General features: G+C 42.0%; 1 protein-coding gene across 6 annotated transcripts in view; it reads right to left on the reverse strand.

The window, feature by feature from the left end:
* Positions 1 to 16,571, reverse strand: part of LOC117966620 (protein turtle homolog B-like) — a 91,807-nt gene that overhangs the window by 61,293 nt on the left and 13,943 nt on the right. For all 6 annotated transcript variants that reach the window (XM_059009646.1, XM_059009644.1, XM_059009645.1 and 3 more), the window contains exons 2-3: positions 4,693 to 4,890; positions 652 to 801 (exon numbers count right to left, since the gene is read on the reverse strand). In XM_059009646.1, coding sequence (XP_058865629.1) covers positions 652 to 801; positions 4,693 to 4,890 — 348 coding nt within the window. The remainder of the gene's footprint in view (positions 1 to 651; positions 802 to 4,692; positions 4,891 to 16,571) is intronic.

A 16,571-nucleotide genomic window follows, 5' to 3' on the forward strand; every position in this document is an offset into this window, starting at 1 on the left:
CAGGGCTGTCCGCACAACACTCCCAACGTGATCAAGACCACATTCAAGGCATGCACTGTTCTCCTTAAATGACTAGGATTTCCACTGCAGCACAGCCTTAGTGTTGTGGTAACTTCAGGGCTATTTTGCAATGTGCTGCGTTTAACACTGCACTCTACTGCTCGTAATTGCTGTACGTTTTTATCACGCTGCCCTGTGCTTTGCAAATCCTTCGCCGTGCTTCAACTATGCTTTACTACAATTGACCATGTTTTCACACTGGTAAACCACTGCCAACTTTTATAGTGCTGAGACAAAACACTTGAATAAATGAACAAGCACTGTGATAAACAACCTTGTTTGTGTTCTCCAGAAGTATCAAATGTTATTTCGCCTAGGTATAAAGAAAACGTTATGAAACGAGAGGAGGCCATTTGGCCCTTCTGTGTTCGTCTGGTTCATAACATATCGTTCTCAGAACTGACGGCTCTTAAAGGATCCCAGAGGATGAGTAAATAAAGTCTCTGTTTCCTGCCCTAAATGTACGCAATGAATAGAAGGATTGTAAAACAATTTGGAGCCATGTACTCTTTAAAAGCAGAACTAACTATAAAGAACAGTTGTACACCACCACTTCCTGGTGGAAATACCCACAAACCCATGCTTACTTACCATTCACCGTGAGGTGCACCCAGCTGCCGTTGTGAAAGGTGTCGTACTGCTGGTCCAGCAACAACAGGACTTTACACTCATACCAGCCCTGGTCCTCCGAACGCACCTGCTCGATTCGCAGAGAAGCCTTGTCATGCAGACTGGCCCGACCTGCAACAAGACACACAGGAGGGTTTAGTGCACAGGATAGCCAACATGTCACTGCAAGGAGTGTGATCAATGGGAACGTTAAGCTGGATGTTAACCCTCAAAGAGGACAATGAGCTGCTCCCCATTGGCTTCTTATTCCATTCAGTAAACTGTTCAAGAGTTGATCGTCAGTTGAAGTGACCTGAATTAGTTAGAAGCAAGCAGGTGGCAGGTGTGACAAACCTTGACCAATTGTGGGGTGGTTTTTTGGATGCAAGACTGCCATCCACTGAGATAAACCAGATTCAAAGAGGCAGGGAGAGTGGAAGGAGTGAACAGGCTTTACCATCTGCAGCAATGTGTCCCAGTTAGGATTGCTCAGCAGAAAGCGAAGTCTGAGGTTTCAGCTGCACTTTGGCAGCCATCCAGCGTGGGCTACAATGCAGCAAAGAAACAGACAGCTGAAGATTTCAAGGAAATCTCTCCATCCTCCCTGCTGCTCACACGAGCTTTAGAGCCTGATCTGAGAGGACTGTTTTTTTGCTGCAAGGGTTTCTTTTCTAAACACCACCCGCCCTTGTAAGGTTAAGCAATCAGACAAAAGGGGGAAAAAGCAGCACCATGTATTGATCCAATTAGGAAGACAGATAGGGTTGTCTAATTGGATCACCACAGCTAACACAGCCAGTGTGTGTGTGTGTGTGTGTGTGTGTGTGTGTGTGTGTGTGTGTGCTGGGCTGCCACACTTTCAAAGGGAGGGGCAGTGTAGAGGCTTCTATCGCGGGCAGCTGTGAACTCTTAATGGCACTGGACGTCCCGGAACAGCAGCCATTTGTAGCTTTCCCTTTCCATTCCCTCGCTCATCCATATTTAAAAGAAAAGCATTATTGTGGATGGAGGTTGGGGAATCTGAGTAATCCAAGATGACATGACCAGCACACTGTACAAGCCGAATAGACTACTTGGTTATGCATCTCGCTGGTAATACATGCGTATAGTACATGCATACTGTACATACAGACAGAAATACACACACGCACCGCTCTGATTTCACTGCTCACTCTATACGGAAGAGTGATTCCATTTTAGCCAGGGAGAAGATTCCCCCACGGAGGATAAAAAAGAAAATGTGCGTAGTCGATCGTAAATTATAGATGAAGAGAACGCCAGAGAGCTGGGCAATGAGATGAATTAATATTCGTTATAACATTTAGTTGTAGTGTCCCGCAATCAAAGCTCCCCACAGGTCCTTTAATACCTCAGTTATACAGCCATACGCCTGCTACTAGCTTCAGCTGTAAGAGCTTATGAACGGGCAGTGTTGTGTGATGCACTGCTGTCATGTATTCTGACTCCTGTTAAAAGCTCCATAACCACACCTGCAGAGGAGCCTGGCTCTTTCGTACTCGTTTGGGCTCAGTAAGAGACTGATTGATTGAGAAAGCTTGGGCTTGCTCTTCACTTGCCTTCCAGCAGCTTGATCCCAGCTCATGCTGTACCATCCTGAACCTGACTCCGGCTAATGAATGAATGAATTCTGAGAGGAGACAGGATGTATTCTCCCCATCTGAAATCTATAGCGCTTAGGTTATTGAGTTTGCTGGGACTGAAACTTTAAGCCCGCTCTGGCTGCACTGATTCAGCAAAAAAAAAAGACACCGTCACGGAAAATAATTCTGTTCATTATTCATCGTTTTATTATTCATTCATTCAGCACAACAGCACAAAGCTCTGGCTCCAGCTGATTCAAGATGATTTTTTTGGAACAACTAAGAGTTCAGCATTTTCTGAAGAGAAATAGAGTTGGTAGAGTTAGGGTGGTCCTAATCCATGAGATTTAAAATCAACACGATAACAAATTGCAGTACTTATGTTTCAGTCCTTTCCTTTGGTCCCTCATCTGCTACAGTAGGATGTTAAACATGAGCAGGGGAAGGTCTGTGTTCATGATCCTATCCCAATGGCAACCATTAGGTCCATTCTTGAATGTGCACTTCGAATCAGGCTTGTTTGTGTGCAACACTCTCAAATTCTCCAAGGAAAAGAAAAAAACACTTTTAATACGTTTTTAATGAACATAACCTTTACCGGGTTTACATTTTAACACAGCCACAAAGTGTTGTGACAAGGGGCACGGATTTAACTGCCAGCTTGTAAGCAAAGCAAAAGCGTCCAGACAACTAATTTACATTCCTTGGAAGGATCAGCCCATTAAAAATGCATGCCTTGCCTGTAGTGACGCCTAATAAACTATCATCGTTTCTTTCCTTTTATTAAACCCACACGGTTTTAAATTGCACTCTTCGTGCCTCTTCATCTTATCTCCAGCATACATTGTAATCTTCATAATGAATGCGTTGGTCGCTTTTTCCAAATTTTGCTAATCTTTTGCAGTGGCACATTGGCCAGCTGGCTCACTATCATTAGGCTTGACAGCTGTCTGCTGAAGTACGCTAACCAATCATTTTTTATTAGAATATTTTTTCTTCTTCTTCTTCTTCTTTCTTAAAGACCCCAATCAATTGAACAAACAAAAAAAAGGTTATGCTTTGCATTTGGAGGATTTCAACAACATTGACAGTGAATGATGAAAATGAAGGGTCACCTTCTTCTAGTTCATATTTCAAACCAGCAAACAGATGCTTGGTAATTAAGACATTGCAACAGAGAAAGGACTGAATTGATGTGCTGTAGTGAAAGTGTTGCTGGTCCCAGAGGATATATATATATATATATATATATATATATATATATATATATATATATATATATATATAGGGGGGAGAGAGAGAGAGAGAGAGAGAGAGAGAGAGAGAGAGAGAGAGAGAGAGAGAGAGATATTTAACATTCCGATAGTACATAAGAAAAAAGAAAGATGTCATTATGCATCTATTCAGAATTTTGGCGAATGTAACATCAAAAGGTTTTGTTTGTTTCTAAATTTGTTCAATGGATTTAAACAGTATCTCAATGCCATCTCACATTTTTCAAATCACGAATCTATTCAGAGCATGCTCTGCTCTTATTAGGATTATTCCTGTATGTTAATGTCTGAAGACAGACAGATACACTTCTTTGTATGGAATGGGTTACCTAGCTAGAACGGTCATCAAAGCTGAATCATTGGGATCCTTCAAGACCCGACTTGATTACGTTTTGAGATCAACCAGCTACTAGGAACCGGAAGAGCACTGATGGGCTGAATGGCGACCTTAAGCCCTTGAATATCTCTGCAGTGCTATCCTTATAGTGGAACAAATATCACTGATGTTTTTTTAGCATTATATGCAGCCTTGTCATGAAATAAAGTTATCATAGTTTTGGTATTTTATTTCTAAAGGCTGCTGTAAGGAGAGCAGTGCTGGCTTTGCAATGCAACCCTGTCTTCATTTGGGCGTGCATTATAATCGTTACTCTGCTCTCTGAAACTCCCGGCAGATAATTAATATCTTTACAGCAATTTGCAATTTGTCAGGGCTAGAGCTGGGCGGGGGAGCGGTCAGCTGTGTAAACAAGACAAATAATGAGAGTGCTCTTCCAACTGAAGCTGTAACAAGAGAAGGAAATCGATCACACACAGCTCCTCCACGCAAAGACACCTGCCTCATCACTACCGACGACAAAAATACATTGGAGTGAGAACATTTATAAAAAACAACAAACACAACACACACACACACACACACACACACACACACACACACCCTGTGTGCTTTCAACTACAGTTATGTGACTTAGCATCCTGCTTGGAGGGCAAAGTCTTCAAACAAGCTGTCATACTTACCATTATTTTGCTCCTTCTGGTACACAGCAGTTTTCCTTTTTCAAATTTTTTACAGAGAAAGTTAAGATAAAAAGGGAGACGAGAATTAAAAAAAAAAAAACCAAAACACACAGGTCTGCACAACCTACCGGCATACTCGGGGTCCACATGAGGAAGATAGAATCCGAACTTGATAAAGATGGGGATGGGGACTCCGAATTTGAACCACTCCACCACATAGGGAGGATGCTGGCCAGTCAATGGCTGGACCACGTCGCATCCCAGTATGACGCTGTCTCCAGCAAGGGCCGTCACAAACTGGGGCTCCTCCCGGACTGCGTGGGCACCTGAGATACAGTGAGACAAGAGCAGAGAGCTGAGTACACCTGCCCAGAATAAAACACCCCCAACACCATACGCTACGCAGACTGAAATACAACAAACATGGCACCATGTTCACAAAGCACATACCCCCCAAGCTACATGTGCACACCTTGGGCTTTATTATCCTTATTGGAGTGCTCTGGTAGGAAGGACTGGCATTGGCTACAGCTTACACCCTCAGGATTCTGTTAATGTGGCTGTTCCAAGGGTTTGAACATGGATAGGAGAATTATCTTTTGCCTATCAATTCCCGAAGAAGTGGAATTGTTTCCATCACAGTATAAAGGAATCTCATGATCTTTCGTTCTCTGGTTTTAAAGATCGTATCTGGGAATTGCTTAGAACCTCCTGCCAATGCTTCTCCTTCACTCCACATTAACTAATAGACATGTCTTATTTATTCTATTCTTTGATCTCTGTATGCAGTTGATTAAGTTTGAACCGCACCTGTTTTCATTGTGTTGTTTGTACATTGTAATTGTTTTTTTTATACATTGCGATTGTCTTTCTTTAAATTGTTTTCCAGGACCCCCTTGTAAATGAGGCCTCGGTCTCAATGGTTAAATCTCCTGGTTACATAAATAAAATATTCACAACGCCTTTACCCCCACTAAATGTGCACACCTTGGGATATATTCAACTTATCTACTGTAAATTAGATTTTATTAACCAATGCCATTTAAAACAATAAAAAAGTGCTGCTCCCTGAAGTGTTTTATGTTGTGTTAAAGATACACACTAGCACCGTTAGACTCTAACATTACCATAGACTGGGGTGCTCTAAGACAGTGGATCTCAACCCTGGTCCTGGGGACCCCCTGTGTCTGCTGGTTTTCATTCCAACTGAGCTCTCAATTACTTAACTAGACCCTTAATTGACCATTTGCTTAACTGACCATTTGCTTATTTAGACCTTTTTAATTGTTTTCCGCACTTAAACAGTTGCAGAATTCCAGTTACTTATAAAATGTTATAACTTGAAATAATAAATTTCACACCCTGAATCTTCATGACAGTTGTCATTAAGGAGTCAATCTCCTGTGGTGGTATAAAGAGGCACTGAATACAGCCCCTCCGATAGCATTAACCCCAAGAGCACAATGTGGGGGGATTTCGGGTCTTCAATGCACAGGGCCACCTCTTAGTGTTGCCAGCTTCCCCGATAACCCTCGCCCCCCATGCTACACATCCTTAGTGTACTGGGCTAGCCTTCTTAAGCCTCTTTCCATCACAGAGTGCAGTAGAATAAAGGGAACCCTTTGAGTAAAAGGATCTGAAGGCTGAAAGAAACAGAGCGTAGTGTTCTAAACCCAGGCCTGACCCTTGAAGCTGCCTCTCGGGTCACCAGGGGTGGCTGAGTGACAGGAGTTCGAAAGGTGACTGGTGGAAGTCAGAAGAAGGACCCGAATGAAAATTGATTATATTAATAATATAAGAGCCTGTTTGTAATCTGGCCCAGGCTGCGCTATTCCACCCACCCACACGCCATCCAAAACGACATGGGAGGAAAACCGCTGAGACACAAAGTGACGATTTAGACAAAAATATAAATGAAATAAAAACCTGTGCTGCGGACTCGGCAGGGAGCCCAAAACAGAGCCCAGTGTATCAAAAAGAAATACAGCAGCCTACAGCATCTTGAGCAGATGCATACAAAACACACTGGGATTCTGACCAGTGCGTCACGGTGACTGGGTGATTTCTAAAACGTGATTCACACATATAAACCTTCACAAGAGTCCACTGCCTGCCCCTAACCCAGCGGTTCAAATGCTTTTCCGAGTTAACCCGCTGTATCTCCAATGAGCATTGTTGTAGTTACTGTTCCCTAAACACGAATTACGCTGCAAGCCACCTTCAGATTTAACACAAGCCCTGGATATTCAGTTGGGAGCAAGCCTGGCACTCCACCCCACCTCCTTCCCTTATTGTAAAGGACATAAAGTTAACAAACTCAATTTGCAGCACAGGTCTATTCACAATGCTTTTCTTGGTTCCAAAATCAAGATGCCTTTGGAGCTGACTTCCAATCGCTGTGTCTCCTTCAAATTAATTGACTTACATGATTACAAACTACCAGCAGACTTCAATATGTCTTTACAGTATTCGGGGTACAGCTCATTATCTTTACCTCCTTTAAAGTTTTTAATCTGAGTACACTGCAAATCTGCTTTCCGAGACTTTCCAGATAAAAATGTTCAATGAGGATTTTTAGCTGGAGGGAAAATTATGTATGAATCGCAGGAATTATTAATGTGATACATATAGGAAGCTGCAACTATACACTGTACACATTATATATGCGTGTGTGTGTGGGTGGGTGTATGTGGGAGTGTTGCAATATAGCAGACACGTTAATACTGATCCTAATGTGTCAACAAAGCCCCTCCAGTATCCAATCCTATAAGTCATTCCTATAACCACTCTGGATCTTTTTTTATCACACATTATTTCACTCAAGAGTTTTCTGTATTCTGTAGATGCAATCAATAAAGTGGCTGGCTGTGAAGCCTGCCTCCCCATTGATTGAGAACGAGCTCTCGTCTGGAGGAGGAGAGCCGGAGCGAGGAGCTCTGCTTTATTGTTTTAGCTGTCGATCCCTCATCCCCCCGGACCTCGGGCTGCCTGCTGGAATGGCAGAGGTTACAGTTTCTGCCTTGGCAAAGACAGACAAGCTTTTCACATGGATTCTCTCCTGCAGTGCTGCGCATTCATCTATATGCAGGCAACAAACGCAGCATGAACGCTTTTGGAAATTAGTGGTGCAGAAAAAAAAAGAGATATAATTTAGGGGTGGCGTAATCAGAAAACTTTATGGTGCAACTACTTGCATTAGGGGCGCGCTGCATTTACCGACTTGCTCAGGATTTATCAATACGTCCCGTTCTAGTTCAAATCATTTCACCCTTACTGCCAAATCGGTTCAGAATCCTGGAAATTCCTGATGTGGATGAAGAAGTATACAACCTCCGACATACCTGTATAGGTTCCTATAGTACAGTTCTTATGATAGCCAGGAAGTCAAGACAGTCTGTCCTTCACACTCACGGAGACCAAGAGGATATCATACAGGAGTACAGCCAACAAACATGCTACATGGGAGTCAAGCTCAAACTCAAGTGTGCTAGGGAAGAAGCATTTCTGTTTGCCCCTCTTTCAGGTGTCCCACCACGCTTTTCTACAATGTGCAGAGAATGAATGACTCATGCTAGAGCACCTGCACAGAAGTTCGTATGCTTGCATGAACACACAGCATGCAAACACACTTTCAGCAGCGTGTCAGCAGGTTACCATGCAAACCTGCGATAAGGGATTGCAACGTAAGATCCTCTGCTTTGTTGTTTCACATATCCTTGGACATTGCTGTCATTTATTAATCTGGGACACAAACAGATTCTCCAGCTATGCATGATGGCTTTCTAGAATGCCAATTCTTCATATAAATAATGTGTGAAAATGAATATCGATTGCCTTCCGAGGAAGCTATCGTATCTGTCTGAAACGTTTGTATAAATCCTGTATTATTATGATTATTATTATCAGTGCAGAACCACTCTGCATGCACCCACATCACCCTGTTCCTGCCTCAGCAGAGATCCCTGATTGGCTGACAGTGACATCATGGTCTGCAAAACAAGGTCTCTCACGGGTGACATCATAGTTTATATAAAGGTGAGCAACAAGCAGTAATTAGCAGACCTCATCCTCCCATGGGACGCTTCTGCAGGTTTACAATCAAAGTCTCCTGGGGGCGGGGGGTGAAAGAGGCTAGCAGGTTCACGTTAGCAAAAAAACAGAACACAGGCTGCTCAAGCAACGCTCACTGAGCTGCACATCCGCAGACTACCACCAGGGGGCGCTATATATAATTCAGTGACTCGCCATGGCTTGGTTGTGAAAGGTACATCTACTATAGACCTTACAGAAAACTGCAATTAAACATCTATAACAATCTTTTCAAAGCCGAACAATGACAGAAGTACCCATTTGGCAGTCATGCATCACACCAATTGCCCCTGCTTGCACTGAAACACAAGGAACTACAATCCCTTCTGTGTATTAGTAAGATTGTTTGGCAGGCTCTGTGAGCTGCAGATGGTCGGGTCTATACAAAGCAGTTCAGCCACAACAGAAGAACACGTGTTAACCCCTTACCCAAATGTTACAGGTGGCCTGATCGGAGAAACGTTTGCCATTCAAATGTGCCCCCTGAAATCTCTCACAACTACATTCCTTCAAGGGGAATATAAATGACACAGTAAGCACTGGATAGAAAAAAGATAAGAAAGGAGAGGGAAGGTAGATGTTCTGTTTAAAATGACTGAGAAACAGAGAGAGAGAGAGACAGACAGACAGAGAGAGAGAGAGAGAGAGAGAGAGAGAGAATATCTTTGGATTTCAGCTCTTTATATTTTATCGACTTTCACTTCAGAGGTACTTTGGATAAAAGAAAACATCAGAGAGCAAAACTTTGTAATCAAGTGGGATGGCGAGAATGGACACAGTCAGCGTACCTTGGCAACCACAGTAACACTGCAACAGTAATCTTTCTTCAAAAGGCTGATCCTTCACTCAGAACTCTAAAAATAAAACAGTCCCTTCAACCGGTACAAAATTACAGTTTTGTAGAAAAAGTTTTTAAAACCCCACTGTGAGCATTTCCTCAACTGCTCTAGATTCCTCTAACTTTTTTTTCCTTTTTTTCTTCAAATTAAAAACAGTGTTCAATCAGTGCAAATCATTTCCATAATCCAATTCAGGATGAAAGAGCCCTGTTTTCTGTTTATTTAAAATGCTATTCTATATAGCATGCTTCCAGGTTTACAAATCTATGTATTTAGTTTGTTTTCTTTTCCATCCTTTACCTGGACAATCTCTACTTTATTAATCTAATCATGCCTCTATTGAATATAATAGAATTTTATTTTTCAATCATTATAAGTGATATATGTAATCCTTCAATTTCTCTCTGAAGAGCTCTTCATGCAAGGTTGAAGAAGCACCGCCTTAGGAAACTGCTGAAACACTTCCAAAGTGTTTTTCCTGGACAGAAAAGGCATTTTCATGAGTCCTCCTTGCATATTTATACCAGCTGCTTCTTCACCCCAGCGAGGGTCTGTGGCTTGCTGTGAATGCTGAATATAGCTTCCAGTTTCTTTGGGATTATGGACCAAGTATCAAAGTTTCAGCTCAGTGACATACTTTTCTTCCGATGCAAGTAGGGTACAAGACACAAAGGGGCAGTTTATCAATGCCTTTACACCAATGCACAATGTGGACCCCTTTTTGGGTGAAAAGGAAAAAGGAACTGTAATTTTCCAGTAACTCCAGGCCAAATAACCTGAAACTCATCATTGCATCTTCTCTCGTCAAAACGTGTGAGTCTTCACTTACACCAGCTTCTCTGCATGAGATAATAGCTTCACACCAACAGTGCTGTCAGCTGCTTTGCAGATATATTCATCTTCCTCTCTGTTGTTTCTCATTAAATTAACATTTCTTTGTGTTCATGTGTGGGTAATTAAGGGAGCTGGCTGCAGAACAGATACATGCACAAGAGCCATCATCCACTCAAACTCCCACTCGCTCCGCTCTGCCCTATACTGTATGAGCATCTCTTCCTGCTTCATTTTTCAACTCACAGAATGAAGATATTTTACCGGGAGGTCCTGACCCCACCTGTGTTAGTGCAGCGAAAGGTCCAATCACCCTGTTAGGACAAAGACGCACTTCCCATTGGTGTTCCCTATGTGGGACAACCAGCCCAAGTTAAACCCCAGGCTCTTCAGTTGAAACTCCAGAACAGTTCACTCTTGGTTCACTTTAAGAAAAGGTGTGGTCTCAGGAACAATTCAATCCAACAGAAAAAAAAGTCTATATCCACCTTAAAACAGTTTTGCTTTCACTGAACTGTACCCGAGCCAACTAAATATTAGTTAGTTTATTAGTTTAAGTCCCTTATAGCCCAAGCCAATCAGATCGAGAGGAATTTTCAATTTCCGCAAGCTGTCCTCCAGTGTAATTTCAGTGTAAACAAGATTACCATGCTCCGTGCTTCCCTACAGATCTCTCCCAAATGAAAATTGCCAGTCATTTAATGAAGAATCTGCTGGTTAATGGCTTCTCAGCAGAAATCAGCCTGCTTTAAACTTTTATGAAAAAAAAAGAAATAAAAAATGGTTTTAAGATTGATATCAAAGTTTTTAAGTCTCAGAGGCATCCAAGCTCCATACTGAGAATGCATGTTTACTGTTGCACAACTAATACTAAATTCAATTCAGTGCCTTTGACATTAAGAATCAGACAATTAGGGATATAGACAATTAGGACATTTACCCATAAAGTGGCATCAAGTGAGAGGCAAAAACACCATTAGAAATCAAAAGTAAACAGTAACTGTAATGAATCCAGTTCACTAATTGAACACTGATGAACTGCACACATTTAGAATCCTGTTATTACCTCTGAGAACATCAAAATGGTAACGTGTTAGATTTTCTGTGGGCTTTGCAGAGCCAGTGATGGCAGCGTTGGGGCCCCTAAATAATTTATGTGATCCTGTTGGTTGTCTGTGGCACCGGCGGTTATGTATTCGCCAACGGGGACATCAGGTAAACAAGGAGCTCCTGCGGCAAGAAGTGATAATAACCAGGCAGAGAGCGGCCGGTGTGACACCACAGCTAGCACTTCAAGCACACACCGACACCGTTTAGGGACCGTCTACAAAGCTCCACGTTTATCGAAAGACGTACACTCTTCTGTACCAGGTGCAGATTAAACAACGAAAAGGTTAAAAAAGCACCAAGACCAGCAGTAAGCAGCACACTGTTTTCCAGTAAAATCTTTACTAGGAGCTCAAGTCATTTCATGAACTTCCGACCTTGCTGGTTGACATAAATCAGGATTACAGTTTAACCTAGATTGGCTTTCGCTGCTATTCAATGTACTTGTCCTGAAAAGATTGAATTAAAGGCCCCACTTTTCCAGTTACTGTTGGCTTTAAAATAGTGGCCACATGGACTGCAAGAACATACAAAATATATAGAAATAAGAGAAGGCCATTCGCTCCATCAGTGCTCGTCCGGTTCCTACTAGCTGACTGATTCCAAAACCTTATCCCGTCAGCTCTTAAAGGATCCCCAAGAAACCACAACCACGCCCTCACCACTCTCTCTCCCGTCTGTCCGACACCTGTCTATCGCCACTTCTATTCCAACAGTGTCCTTTGCGCCCGGTTTCTGTGCTGTGATGTTGAAATTATTGGCTGGGGAAACTTTGTCAACTCCTTTTAAGATTTTAAAAACTTTTTTTTTTGTTTTATTTTAAGATTCCAAGCTTTAGTGCTAAACAGATCCCACAACCATTATTCATAACTCGGTCCGGTTTATAATGATGGCCAATGGCACATCGTAGATAGAACTAGCTTTTTCATTCGAGTTAGAATAGATTTGCAAGCATTGCTTGAAAGAGTTACCCAAGCTACAGCATCTCTCCCCCCCCGCCCCCGCATCAGTTAGCAACCGTGTCTGCTTCTTCAATCCGCTTTCTTCTGTCGAAGAGTTCATCCACTTTATTTGATTAAGCTTGCACAGCTTTCTGACTGCAAGAGAGCAGATTTAATCAAATTCAGTTGTGTGGGGCTGCATCCTGACTCGGACTCTAATTGTTCATTTTTACAACGCACAGGGGGTGACGTACAATCAGGACCTAATAATTCAATCTTTCCCCGGGCAAGAATGCTATGAATAAATGCAGTAAAACTAATTGTGTTTTATGAATAAAATTAAAAGTAATATAAATACGTTTTGTGAAAACGAACAGCTTCTAAACATTTTGCATATGGTGTTTACAGGAATCTGTGCTGTCAGTATGGGTGTTATTATATGGTAGTCTGGGGTGCCAACAGACATATTGCTTTCTCTGTGCAGATTTAAATTACTATAGAAACCAACACTTCAGTCTGACTACAGCACAGTCTGTGTACATCGGTCTCAACACTAAAAGAAGCAAGCTCCTTCTCAGGGTCTTTGTTCATCAAGCGTGATGCACAGCAAGTGATATTATTTTGGCACCAAACATATAATCACAATATGTCTGCCTGGCAACTTTTCTGAATGCTAATGGAATAATTAGAGGTCTCCTATTCGCTGGATAATGAGCTGCAATCATATAGTGTGCACTCCTTTTATTTAGATCATTTAGTTTTTACACAGCCTTCCTGGGTGTAATTACCGCTGTTGGTCCAACAGGCGTTGCAGGGTATAATTAGGGCTTCTGATTTTCAGCCTTCCCCCCCCCTGACTTTTCAACTCTCCTTTAAAAATGCAATTGATACCTCTTGAGCCTTTCGTGTATCTCAATCACAACTGGGAAACGCGTCTAACTTTTCCATTTCAAAGCAGAAGCGACCCCTCTTAATTAGTGTAAATACAGCCACACTGCAGAACGATGGTAATAAAGTGTGTCCGCCATCAAATTTGTCATTATCGCTTTAGTAAAAGATTAGTCTCTTATTATAACCTCGTTGTACGTCCTGCTTGTAAATAAAAAATGAAAGGCTTGGCCAATTTAGTTGTGTTTCACAGAAAAAAAACAAACAAACAAAAAAAAACACACACCTGTAAATAAATCAATTTTACTATGAATACGTTTCTCGGTTGTGATTGAGATACACAAACGGCTTAACGGGTATCAACTGAATTCTTAAAAAGGAGAATAGAAAAGTCGAGGTAAAACACGGAAATCAGAAGGTCTTGGTATAAATCACCAGGACATGCCTCCAGAATGCCAGGTACAGGAAGCAGCAGGCTGCTCCTAATCCACCGATTGGACGGGCTGAACAAACAGTGAAGCTGCTCCACTACACTGAGAAGACAGCTGAGCAGCTTGGAGGCTATTTTGCTCCTGCTGCGGAATTTCACTCACTATTGCAAGCGACTGAGCTGCTGGTTATGTTCACTACCTCTAAGGTTTTGTTTTTTTTTTATATGCTGAGGGCTTGGCACGTATAACAGTAGACAATGATATACCATGTTAAAAGCAGAGCAAAGCACAGTAAAGCACAGTGAAGCCCATTAAAGCAAGATCAATCGCAGACATCCGTGCGGTATTGTAAAATCTAAACAGTAAATCTTTGTAAATACAGCAAACGCATGAATAATTAAAAAATGACTGTCCAAATTTACTGTGCGAGTTTACAGAAGTTGCTACAAGAGTCCAGTTAGGGGTTTATTGTTACCTCGGAAGGTGGTTCAATGTTTAAAAAACAGACTCGTTTTTGAGAAACTAGTTTGTTTTACGCACAGTTCTTCGGCTCATGAAACCAAGAGCGGTAAACGATCTTTGCAAAACGAAATACCAGAACTGAGGATTGTTACCTGAAGTAAGACTAAAGAAAATTCTGCATTGCCAGAACACAGTTTTGGAAGCTACAGTATAATGCATACAGAATTTCCTCAACAAGAAGAAAGGTTGAAAGTAACAAGTAGTCGAGTAGCTTTTGGGCTAATGTCTCTATAAATAAGAAAAAATATTGACGCATCTATAAAGAGAAGCCTTCAAGGACTGCCTGTACTGCATCTGATATTGTATCAGGCTAGTCTTCAATGCAGAGCTTCAAGGCAGTGCTAAACATAGTCAGCACAGCCAAAGAGGAGAAGGGGATGGAGAGCTGCCAAACTGTATATAAAACCCATTGCGTGTGAATACTAAAAAAAAAAAATACTGGATTGGAACAGAGTGAAGGGATATCAAATAAAACCTTTCAGGTGTTTTAATATAGCAAGAGAGGAGCAGACAAGGAGACTGCAGTAAGATTACTCATTATCAGAGGGAAACGGCTTTTCAAACCCTTTTTGCACAATTTCAAGCTCAGAAGTAGGTGCATATAAAAAAATGAATGCATTAGTCAGCAGTGTAGTGTGTGTGTGCATGTCATGATTATATTAAGAGATCTTTTAAGAGACTTGTTTTTTAAAAAACAATATTGCAGTAAAAAGAAATCCAATAACAGACTTTAATAAACGCTCAAAATCAATAGATCCTAAGGCAAAGCTTAAAAGCTGACAAAATATTAGCGTGACTAATTTAAGCCACAGCATTTTATTTCGGCTTCTACTGTTTAATATTTGCATAGACGTTTCTTTGCGTGTTAACACCTTTGGAAAGTGCTGACTGCTTCTTTCTAGGAATGCTAGAGCACTTTGTCACACTTAAGGAGTTCTGCTCCATTTCCCACAGTTGTTCCAGACACTGGGATGCAATTTAGAGTACTCTCTTATGAACAATCAAAGCTTCAAGCTTAATCACAATCCCAGAAGTTGCTTTATGTGCTCATGTAACAGTATTTCATAATCTAAAAAGCCAGCGTACAGTATCCAGCGCTCTTCGTTTCTTGTATAAATGGCTTCAAGTGCAGAAAAGCTCTGTGGGGTTTGGGGTGAAAATGCTTGGAATATTTCCAGTGGTTTCGTTGTACCTACTGCATGTTGGAGAGATCAGGAGCCTATTGTAAACCCTCTTGATTATATGTGGGTTACAGTCTGCATGTGAACCATGAGCAGAGTTAACACAGATTCATTTCAGAACACGGCTGCTTTATTCCCTGTGCTTGCATTAAGAAACAAAAGAACTGCAGTGTTATACCCTGCATTTCCAATCAGCGCAATTAAAGGGGATAATTCATTCACTGCCCTGCCATTCTGCAGCTGGGAATTCAGACCCATTGATTGGCTCAACGCTATCGAAAGGTTTCAATTCCACCTGCCGTGAAAATGATTCTCAGAGCGGTGGAGAGGGGCGCGTACGTGGGTATTGCTGACACTTCCCCGTTCCTTTCTGCTCATCAAGCTCGCTTCAGCATGAAACTACCCAGGGGACACTATATAGATCCTTCTAAAATTCAGCTGGTATTATCCTGCAATTAGATGCCAGGAAATCTCTGCTGAAATGAATGCTGAATTATGGGATTGTTTCTGTGGTGAGCTTGGAATGCTCAGATCAGTTAAGCAGCCCCGTAGACACAGCGACAATTACATTGCTTTTCTACTGTCTGCTAATCTTGACAGACTAGGAAGAGCAACGCACTCCTCTTCTTACACGTTACAAAAGAGGCAGGACAATGTTTCACAGATAGCGCTGTGCCTTAAAATCTGTCGTCAGCCACTGAAGCACAACAATGGGCACCAATCAAATCCACCACTTTCCTAACACAGTTGCTTCCTAAGCTGATTTTCGTCTGTCAGAAGCGGGGGGGGGGGGGGGGGGAAGGGGGGGCAGATAAACAGTTTCTTTGGATTATCCAGTGTCCAAATAATTGAAGTGTGTGAATCTAATTAGCCTAATTGAAAGTTTGAAAACACTCTGGATTCCAGCCAGGTGGTTTAGAAGTCTGCTTGCTCCTGTCTGAGGTCGTCAAGGCTTCCATCACAAACCTCCCCATCCGTGAGCGTTCCTCGTGCCCACACCACCCTGCTCGTTCTTCCTTCTTATTCCTTTTCATTAGTCACGCTATTCGGATGTGGTGACATTTGATTCAAACGCCTCCCATTAACTATCCGGCTGCACCAATAGCCCCTGCTGTATTTTCCGCAGTCTTACCTCTTTAATTGTATCGCTCCAAAAATAGGTCACCTTTCCTAGTTTC

This window comes from Acipenser ruthenus, chromosome 39 (genome assembly GCF_902713425.1).
Source record: "Acipenser ruthenus chromosome 39, fAciRut3.2 maternal haplotype, whole genome shotgun sequence".
Lineage (NCBI taxonomy): Eukaryota > Metazoa > Chordata > Actinopteri > Acipenseriformes > Acipenseridae > Acipenser > Acipenser ruthenus.